Source organism: Branchiostoma lanceolatum, chromosome 7, assembly GCF_035083965.1.
Source record: "Branchiostoma lanceolatum isolate klBraLanc5 chromosome 7, klBraLanc5.hap2, whole genome shotgun sequence".
Taxonomy (NCBI): domain Eukaryota; kingdom Metazoa; phylum Chordata; class Leptocardii; order Amphioxiformes; family Branchiostomatidae; genus Branchiostoma; species Branchiostoma lanceolatum.
In genome coordinates, this window is record NC_089728.1 from 7,317,137 (window position 1) to 7,327,891 (window position 10,755).

Sequence of the window (10,755 nt, forward strand, 5' to 3'; positions counted from 1 at the left end):
AGTTTAACAAGAAGGCTAAGAACAGGTTTAATGCGTAATCATGGTCTAAATTGTGGTTTTAGGAGAGTATTGAAACAAGATGAAGGAATCTCTACCTGGTCCAGCCCTCGGATACCCAGCTCTGTTATCATCTGTCCTGCTGCAGACATCTCCTCCGTGTCTTCACCTGAGCGAGGAACACACATCTTATTTCTGTATGTTTTAAGCAAATTAGATACACATGTGTGGTGTCAAGTGGCTAAGGCTAACAGACATGAAAATGAAGAGGTTACGGGTTCGATTCCTGGGATTTCTGGCAAGACGTTGGGTCGTTGGGAAAGGCTCCTAACATGACTTTCCTCACTCCACCAAGGTGTAAAGTGGGTACCTCGGTGGGGAAGGTTAAAGACGTCGGAAGTAGAGGGATGGGGTCTGCCTAACATTATTATGCCCTCGATATAGTGGATTAATAAACCACTGCCTCGACGGCCTCAAGGCTATGGGACCTTTACCTTTTTTTTCACCTAATGGATGGCAAGAAAACAATATTCCAGAAGAAAAAGATTGTCTATGTGTCACAGTATGAGGAATTCAAAGCACAGTACCTACCAATAGCAGATGAGCGAACAGCAAATTGGCTGGTTGTACTTAGGTTGTCCAGTTCAGCTTTGATGGCTTCTCGCACTTCCGGCACCAAAACAACAGATGTAAACATTTCCCCAACACTGACAGGTGTGGAAAATCACAGGCAAGTTTTACAAGTTGAAGTAACAGGAGATAGATTTTGATAAGAATTTAAAAAAGTGATCAATGAAAATATTCTTTGTTTTAAAGTAAATAAAAAAATAGAATAATGCAGCACTTGCCTCTGGCACATTCCCTGCAGTGCATCCACATGGCCGCTACTTCAGAAAAAAAGGAGCGGGATAGCAAAAGATTTATGATAGTTGGCAATACCATGATATACATTGCAGCAATGGGTACAAGGAAGTCTTGTATGATGGTGAGGACTGTCCAAAGAAATGGCATGGGAACCTTAATCACTGATGATGTAGAATATAATTTCAGGATTACTGCTGGAACAAAATATGTAGACAATGGTAAAATACATACCACAAGACTTTCTTGAGCTCTTCCAGCTTTGACTTCAATGTTGGATGAAGCTATAATGGCAACCAGATAAGATGACATGTTTTCATCTCAGGCTCTCGATGACATGAGTGTATCACAAAATCAAAAAGACATATGATTTATTTATTATTAACCAACCCCAAAAGTTCTTATCAACACCAACCTTGATGTTTAATTTTGATGTTAATATTTCAAGACACTAACCTTCAGCTGTAATTCCATGGCTGCCATGGTAACACAGAACCCAGATGGAACCTTAAACTGAAATAGGAGACAGATAACCAACATGAATGTACAGTCAATAGTAATTTGGAAAATGAGATGAAACAAAGACTGTCAGCGCCTGTCATTCCATCATTTGACAGAATTTTGCCGCATATGACGGAAAGATTCTTTCAACTTTGACAAATATCCATGGGTAAAGATATAGAAATATCCAAATTTGAATATCCAAACACCAGCCTGGAAATAAAAAAGAATTACAGACATTTGTACACAATGAGGGGAAGAAGTCTTTTTATCGTTTTACCATCCCTAATCTTAAAAATACTTCTTTTTAGGAATTGGTCAGTCGAAAAAAATTCAAACTGGCTAGAGTCCTGAATGAACATTTCATAACAGACCTAAGAGAAATGCTGATGAGGGGAAAATGTGGGGATAAATGTATTACCATTGCACCATTGCTCTGCAGAGCAGTCAGTGTAGCAAGACTGCTCCCCTTCCCTCCCACCAGTTCAGTACTGCGGCAGACTGGGCTGGACAGGGGCAGGGTCAGCAGTTTCCGGTGTGAACTGGTGACGTCTGGCAGTGGCTGCTGTGGTCTGGACTCACGGGGAGGCAGGGGACAGCCAGTAGTGTTCCTTTGTTGACAAAGTGGACAAGGAAATATAAGATTTCTGCAGCAGAACTGTGCCTTTTGAGTAATCCTTGTGCAGTGGATTTCTCCTTTTTTAAGAGCTTACAACTTGTTAGGTTGATCTGTTTATCTGCTTGTACCCAAGAGGAAGATTAACATCACTTGAGAGCAGGACCAAAAGATGGATTTTAAACACTCACTTGTAATTGAACTCACAGACTCCCCAACCACTCAGGCCATTAACAGTGAAGTTAGCAAGTCGTTCGTGTACACGAGATTCCCACTGAAGCCCGTTGTACCAGGTAGGCTGACAGTATATCTCCACCTGCACATGGTATGTCTTGCCCCCTGAAAAGTAGACAAAAACAATCAATTCAAACTTTAAAATGCTGGTTCGGACAGTAATATCCAAGCTAGGATTTTTGCAATAAGAATTAGAAATCATCTTATTTTCTTTCAAACTGAAGGATATTGATCTCGTCAAAACTGCTTATCTGTAATATTGTTGGCTGTTATGTAATTATGTGATTAGTGCTAGATGTTTTTAGATTTTAGTATCAGGGATACCTGAAGAACAGGCTTGTTGCCTGAGTGTGTGTTTCCCTGTATAAATAAATAAAATAAAATGATATGACTGAGCGAGTAGATAAGGGCTGTCTCCGGGACCCATCCCTTTGTCCTGGGATGGAAGTTTGCTGGTTGGGACTGACATAAATTTCCCCCCACTTGTTCAAAGACCGTTACTTCATTACATCGAATTGATAAAAATGTATTTTTGTACGCTTGAAATGACAGATTTAACAGGGTTGACAGCGTTACATAAATCCACCACTTTTAAAAAAACAATGGGTTTAAGAGATCTCTAATGCAGCACTCCCAAGGTATGCGCAAATTAGATATAGGAGTGAATCATACCGGGGAACATATTTTTGGACATATCTTTTCAGGGTGGCGGAATTATGTACCTTAGTGGAATTATGTTAGTAGGTGTTAAGAAAAAAATTAACAACACAGGTTCCCAAACAAAGCGTGGGATGGAAAAAATAAAGTTTGAGATAGCCCTGGAGTAGATCCTATTTTGCTTCTAAGTGTACCTAACTGGTAAAAGGGACTCAAATGAGTTTTATCAAAATTAAGGAAAGATGTGTTTCCTATATAAAATCTTACAGAATCTGATATATTCCACGATCATTTGATTAGTGTTTTCAGTCACCTGCCACAAAGTTGAAGGAATAGCTGTCAGGCATGGTTCCATCTTCTCCAATACTCGACAATACCAAGTCCACCGCTGACACTGCCTCCATCTTCCCATTAGGGGCGAAGACATAGCCTGTCCTCAGACTAGTGGAAGAAGAGTTGAAAAATTAAATAGTTACATTAAAATGTCAGTAAAAATGACATTGTGATACCCACATGAGCTGTTCTTTGATAGTACCAAAAGGCTTCAACTATTTGTTATGGGTGTCTAACTTGTCCCTAAACTAGTTTCGACACAACATACCGCATAAGGCTATGTTCACTTATATAAGGATGATCTCCCGTCTATAATTTTCAAATGTTGTGTCTGAAAAGATGTTGTATGCAACGGAAAAAAATCTGATACAATGTTGAGTTGTTGACCAAATATCCAACAAAAAAGAAGATTAATTCTATTGTAATTACAAGATGACAGCTACTGTATATACCTGATAACACATAGTTGTTGTTGACATTTGACTTTGTCACTGATCATTGGTAAATACAAACAATTCACCAGCCAGCCTGATCACCTGGAGTCTCAGCCCGTGCATGCACATTACGTTCTGGGACAGTGCTTGTTTTATACACTACTGGTACGGTTTTATTCCCTTGTGTAAGGAATAATAGCTCCTCTTAATCCAGGATTCATATCCCTATGTGTATTGATTACTGATTGAATACTAATGGTAACTCATTCCTCATTTCTGTGTGACTGTTTGAATGTCTCAGTAGCAGAATTTGGGTTTGCCTGGTGTGTGTGATGTAAGGAATTAAAGAAAAAAGCACACTAAGACTTACTCTGACGTAGTTGTTGGAAAACAAAGTGTAACAATCTGAAGACAGGAACCATCCTACAGACAAATCATCAATGCAAGGTGATATTGTCAAATAAAAGTTCAATTATGAAGAAAACTTGACCGAGAAAATATACTTTAACAGAATTTCATTTATCACGTTTCTCCATGATCAGTACAAAAAAATGAATACTCTGGTAAATTATTTTGATATGTGTATGCTCTTTACTTTGTTCAGTTTGCCTTACCGTAATTACGTCAACGTGTACTCTAAACAGATTGCCTCGAAAAACATTGAGTTGCCAAAGATGACTTGGCAACCCTTGTTTAATGCTACAATAAGCAGTTTGATTGACTATATCTAAAGCATGCATTCACTCATAGTATGTACAATGAAAACTGCCACTTTACCTCCAAGTAGGCAAAATGAACTATGTAGCGATGCATGAAGCCCCAGTCTCTGACACCTGTGGAAAGAGATAAGACTGTGTGCCGACCTGGGTTTGGGAGTGGTCATGAGCAAAGATGTATGGTCCTGAATAAATGCTTCCAAAATGCTTTAAGAGACGGTGACTAGATATCAGCAGGAATCGCTATGTAAAGTTATTGCAATGTCTCATGATTAAAGTAAGCGTTGTTTGAGCTTCAGTGCCTAAAGCCTCAGGATGGGAGGTGCAAGTAGATTTTGACACTACTTTTGAAGATGATGGTGACTGTCTCATGTGTGTAACGTTACATGCATCAAATTGGTCAATGTGTACTTTGAGAACACTGGTTTCATACAATTAAATGTAAGAAATATTGACCATACCAGCCTTTCAATATGTGCAAATTAAGCATGACGCAATTTTTCAGCTTGGGTGTAACATTGAGCTTGACTGTGTCCTACCAAACGAGTGGTCCCTGAAGCCCTTGAGCCTGACATGCTGCTCCTCATGCCCCTCGATGTGCAGACCGCCCCACAGCTGTCCCCACTGGTTGTAATGAGTCTGGTGGGAACTGTCAAAATTTGAAAAAATATCACGAAACAACCAATTTTATAGATAGTAGATAAACATCAATACCTTGGAATTTTCAACACTGTGTAAACAGACAATAGGATAATATCCCACAAGTTATCACAGCTGATATACAATGTCAACAATGAGTTCTCTTGATAAGCAACTCACAAAATCAAAGCAATTGATATTTTGTCATCTCTTAATTGTTGACAAGTCTAACAAAGCTTCCAACAAGTTAATAGAACAACTACACTTATACCCTTGTCATATTTACTTGTTCAAACAATATGATACATTAAGGAAAATGAATTAGAGTTTGTTTAACAAATTTCTGGTGAGTTATCATGGAAAAGTAAAAATGTACCTTCTTAAGTCCTGGAAGAACTGTTGGTTCCACTTCTCGATGGCCATGGCACGGGCAATGGAGCGAGGATGAATGTCAGTGTCAAAGTTGAAGGGTAAGGTGTAGGCAGACCACATGAAGGAGAACTTGACATGAACCAGACGACCCTCCTCCTTTGTTACATCAGTACGTGGTGATTCTGTCAGTCTGCAGATATGGGAAGGTTGGTAGTACATGTACATAAGGAAAGTGAAAGGAAAGTGATCTCAAACCAGTTTAGCTCAAATGACCTCAATGAACAGATGTGATAAGCTTCCACTGGTCGTGACAGAGAAGACAGACGCTATATACAGTATTTACAGGTTCATTGTACCAAGGACATTCCCCTAGCTCTTTTCGACAAGCACAAATTATGAACAGTGGACCACGGCGTAACGTCCCGTCTTAAGGACTGCGACCCTTTCCGGTGGCTGGTAGCGCGCATGTCGGGTGAGCGACACAGCCGGGATCGAACCCGGGGCTTTTAGTTCCAGAGGCAGGATCGCTAAAGACTAAGTACGCTACCTGTACATGTGCATCTATACAACGTTTCATCAGATTTTTTGACTTGATTGAATTGAAAAACGTTTTAACAGAACAAAACCTGCAATCATCTGATAATTGAAAATCTATATAATGCAAGTACATGGAGAAATAAGACAAACATTAGCATTGTCACATTCTCCTACTTGGAGCCTCACTGTGACCAATACAATAGACTTTGGAGAGGCTGTTCTAAACTGAGCTGAGTTTCCACTTTAGTTGGCGTGGCCTCCAAACAGATTAGAAACAGAGCAAATTAGAGAATTGGCATTACCCAAAGAAAACATTTATACGATTCCTTGATTGGCTGACAGCTTTTTAGAGGCCACGCCCACAAACGTTGAAACCCCAGCCCGGTTTAGCAGAGCCTCCCAAAAATATAATGTATACAGAGTAGGCTTCGGGTGGGGCTCTACATAGGAGAATGCATTGGTTCAGTGGTGATTTATATTCGCTGCAACCATTTAGTTTCTATGAACAAGTAATCACGAAAGATACCATATTAGTTGGTTGGTAGATTGGGTACAATATCATCCCTTATACGCAACTGTTCCAAAGAATTATGACTCTAAAAACAAGCATGTGTTGATTACCTCATCATTCCGTTGAACTGTACTTTCCATGTTCTCATGGCTTCCACTGGCTCAAAGCTCAGTCCTGCTGCGGAGAAGGTTTTCCCGTCCGTGTTGAAGACGGCGGTGTCCGGATGCTGCGGGGCCTGCAGCACGCCGACTCCAGGCACGTGAAGGATGAACCAGATCTCTGCACGACGGCCATGGCGCCGACAGATCCGCATCACTACAGCAGTTCCATCAGGAGCAAAGCCATTGAAGTAGGCGCTGTCCAAGGCCTACAGAGATGGATGATGTAAGGCTGCAGATATCTCCAAACGCCCTACACTTGCCGTTTACTTTCTTCTATCATAATCCTCTTTCTAACCGATTCAATATATTTTCTGTCCATTTTTAAGAATATAGTACTGTGTGTACATATGCTTGTTTTGGAAACAGAACAACAGATGCTTAACTGGATAGTAAGTGTGTGTGAGTTTTAAAATGTATACATGCACCGTTGCAAGAAAACAAATTACTATTTTTCAAACCTTTCCTTTTAAAACTCTTAACATTTATCTGACATGTGTTTATATTTTAACAATAAATTGCAATGGTATATATGCTATTCTAATGACAAAAATTCCTTCTTTCTATCCTGTACTATTAATCTATTATAATGTCCCAGCATCAATTCATTCTGTTGACTGCCATAGTTGGACATGATTTTAGTTTTACTCAATAAACCATTATTCATAAAAATGAATCTTTTCTTATAAACCTACGTACATGTTCATGATCCTGTAACTCCTGAGGCTGGTCCATTTCTATGTCTTCTTGAGAATCGTGAGACGAGACACCATATCCAGACTGAGGCAGTCCTGTCACCAGTGGAGCATCTTTCTCCCGTTTCCGTTTTTTACTTCCCTGTTGTAGCTTCACAAGCAGGTACATCAGTGCAAACTTCAACCCATACCTGTTGGTTAAAGATAGTGCATCAATCTCAGTGTTAGCACAATAATTCTATTACTAAGTGTGTACAACCTTTATGGTTGTACTTTTTTGTGAGGTTGTAGCATCTACTCTCATGGTCACTGTAACAGTTGTATTGCCAGACAGAAGTCACATCAGAACACATGTAAATCTTATGCTGAGGAGGTCCTCTTGGTTGGAACGTAAAGTTGGAAGTTCAGCGTTTGAGGAGAGCCACGTCTCACTTAAAGAACCAATCACGCTTATAAAAAAAAGTAGGGATCAAACCATACAGTCTCTTTTACGCTTGTACTTACAGTACAAAACCGTGTTACGTCTAAATGCGATTTATTTATTTATCTATTTATTTATTTATTTATTTATCAAACTTCACAGAATGAAATTTAACGGCTTTACAAAACAAATTTAACGGCTATACCAAACAAACAAACAAACAAACAATCAAACATAAACAAATATAAAAACGAACCATCGTCCAGGTCGGTGGTACACTCCCAGGTGAACAGGTGGATCAGGTGTGAGGATAGACTTGATAACGTACAGCACAGCTGCTGTGGCAATGCCTTCCAACACAAGGACACAGATGGTGGCTGCCTCTTCCATTTTCTAACTCTAAGAGCAGGTTTCCACCTAGTGTAAAAACGTACTGTAAATTCAGTTGCTTTTGTGGTGGTTTTATTTCAAATCACGGTGTTGTACAGTAGTCATACAAGAGGGCCTGCGTGGGCCGGGGGAGTCCCGACAAAGCTCTATGCTAAATTCAGGAGGCTCCCCAATGCATTATTGAGGAGGCACACACCTAGCGGCTGAACTTAAGCGTCAAAGTTGGTGATTTAGGAGGTTTAGAGGTGACAATAATATCGTCTTGAACATTAAAAGTGACAATGATAATGGCCATATAAACCGCGCTTCATCGTAGTAAATGTTGTCTGCTTATGTTTCTTCAATGGAAAACGTTTCAAGGAATTGACGGAAATAGCTCAACACCCGCGAATGAATAATAGTCGGTTCTGACTTTTGTTTAGAACTAGTTTGCATGATGTTTACTGGACCTATATCTAGCCTCATATACATTTTAACACTGCTGGTCATGTGAGTTGGTATAAGGGGGCGGGGTTTTCTTGTCAACTTTCTTTAATCGTAGGATAGATTTAGAAACTCTACTTTCTTACCGATGATACATGGAACATCTCAATGACTACATCAAACATTTATGATGACTGAGATTTGTCTGTGAATAAGCTTAGAATATTGAATAAGTAGCCAAAATGCCCCTTTACAAATAGTAGATACGTCCGTCACGCCATCCGCAAATATTGACATGACCTATCAGATGCACGATAACTTGGGGGCCCGAAAAAAGACGTCGACCTTATTAGATACCCAAAACTCCAGCCCTGTTCTTGATGTACAGAGTGAACATCTGACCCAGCATTATAATTACTACACCGTCGGCCATTATGTCATAGCTACGTGTTAAACGAACCCTAAAGTTTTTACAACGTTTGGAAGATCGGCTGCTCCACAAATGGTACAAATTATTTGTATTTATCTAGACCAGAAAACGTCTTGTGATGTTTTGCAGTCCACACCCGGTCAAAACGCTGGCCAAATTCCACCAGAGATGAAACGCGATGATTAAGCTATGGTGTGCGATATTGCTGTTGTATTCCCCGAAAAAAAGTACTATAAGCATTAGCCGCCAGTCAGTTAAACACGATACTTGTCTTTTGTAATGAGTAAAATCTTTATTGAATCGTACAGCTTGGAGGAAGAACGACTATTGGTCACTGCACATCACCAGACTTACGCATGCGCATGTGCACGGGACAGTTACGTTATCTTCACCAGTTTTTAACCTGTTTGGGCGTGGTTTGATCCCACCAATTATATGGTCACCCTTTCAACCTCCAAAGATCATAGTCAGACATAGACTAAATTGCCGGGGGGGGGGGGCGAAGGGGTTGACCAGCCGCGCAGCCAAGTGGGAAATGTTAACCTTACGGTGGACTGACCCTCCTGGCCAATTGTCCCCCTTTTTTGCCGAATTCTACGATCCATACCCCAAAGGAAGGCCTGGTGGAGGCTAATCCTTTGAACTATTAAACTTCATCGATGGTTTGAATTGACGAAAGGAAGTTTAGGCAGTAGAATGTGGATTCTTTAACTCAGCAAAACATACCTGTTTGTGAACAGTTGCTGTGCGGGAACCGATGAAGTTTTGTGTCGTCAGTCAGAAAACGAAGCTGCGTAGGGAGAGGTGTCGTACGGTTTGCTAAGGAGTTTGTATTGCAGGTACACGAGGGAATGAAATCTGTGTAAGCGGAGGGATGAAAAAGGTATTTCAAAGGTCCTGGACGATGGACACCCCTAGGATGTCGTCTGTTTAGACTTCCAGAAGGCGTTCGACTCTGTACCCCATCGGATATTTTTGGGCCGAAGGGTCAAAAGGTTAATTAGATGTGAACCCTGACCCCTCGTCCCAGCGGAGAAACTAGTCAGTTCAGTCCTGGAACTGAGAAGCTCTTCACCAGGTGTTTAGAACTGTGTAAAACCCAAAGGAGCGAGTACGCAGTTTCTCCCATCAAAAATGCCGAAACGAGCTTGAGTAAGAAATGCTAAGGATGCGACACGGACACGGCCCTAACTTAAAGACAGTTATATGAGTCAAAAAACCTAACTGAATAAAACAAAATGGTGGTCCCGTGCTTGAGGAGAGTCACACCTTGAGCACGTAAATAACCCACCACATCTTTCGAAAAAGAGTACGGGCATGCTCCGATGCGAGTGTCTCAAAGCGTTCTGGTCTAAATGGGGTAGGGAATTTCCCGAGCAGCCTTCGTAACCCCTGCTTCTCCTAATGGGTCAGTCAAGCATTGTATTTCTGACCTAGGGTGAAGAGATTAGTTGAGGGTATTTCATACACTCAAGCATTGTATTTCTGACCTGGGGTGAAGAGATGCTGCTTCAGTAACAATTAGTTCAGTGCTTCCATGAGTGCCCCCCTACGGCCTTCCACTGAGCGAGTTCGTTAAAAAAATGAGGTTAAATACACATTGTGTATTTAATCTCCTTGATAAGAGCCTGAAGTTACATCACATGACCGGGATTACCCAAGGGGGTTTGATGTTTGATTTTTTATCAGAAATCCATTAGATTAGACCTGAAAGTCTAATTTACTCTTACTGGATTCATAAAAACACGGTACAATTGCGGAGCACATAACACATCGCTTACATAACATCAGGCTTCAACTAGCATAAAACTACAAAAACTACATAGCAAC

General features: G+C 40.6%; 1 protein-coding gene across 1 annotated transcript in view; it reads right to left on the reverse strand.

The window, feature by feature from the left end:
• Nucleotides 1-9,895, reverse strand: part of LOC136438344 (rifampicin phosphotransferase-like) — a 22,179-nt gene extending 12,284 nt beyond the window's left edge. Inside the window, exons 1-16 of the mRNA XM_066433109.1 lie at nucleotides 9,652-9,895; nucleotides 7,939-8,099; nucleotides 7,266-7,452; nucleotides 6,519-6,775; nucleotides 5,365-5,550; nucleotides 4,889-4,998; nucleotides 4,411-4,466; nucleotides 4,004-4,056; nucleotides 3,180-3,307; nucleotides 2,167-2,314; nucleotides 1,781-1,970; nucleotides 1,315-1,371; nucleotides 1,093-1,142; nucleotides 846-884; nucleotides 589-719; nucleotides 96-166 (exon numbers count right to left, since the gene is read on the reverse strand). Of these exons, the coding sequence (XP_066289206.1) occupies nucleotides 96-166; nucleotides 589-719; nucleotides 846-884; nucleotides 1,093-1,142; nucleotides 1,315-1,371; nucleotides 1,781-1,970; nucleotides 2,167-2,314; nucleotides 3,180-3,307; nucleotides 4,004-4,056; nucleotides 4,411-4,466; nucleotides 4,889-4,998; nucleotides 5,365-5,550; nucleotides 6,519-6,775; nucleotides 7,266-7,452; nucleotides 7,939-8,072 (1,797 nt within the window). The 5' untranslated portion in view covers nucleotides 8,073-8,099; nucleotides 9,652-9,895. The remainder of the gene's footprint in view (nucleotides 1-95; nucleotides 167-588; nucleotides 720-845; nucleotides 885-1,092; nucleotides 1,143-1,314; nucleotides 1,372-1,780; nucleotides 1,971-2,166; nucleotides 2,315-3,179; nucleotides 3,308-4,003; nucleotides 4,057-4,410; nucleotides 4,467-4,888; nucleotides 4,999-5,364; nucleotides 5,551-6,518; nucleotides 6,776-7,265; nucleotides 7,453-7,938; nucleotides 8,100-9,651) is intronic.
• Nucleotides 9,896-10,755: the final 860 nt, after the last annotated feature.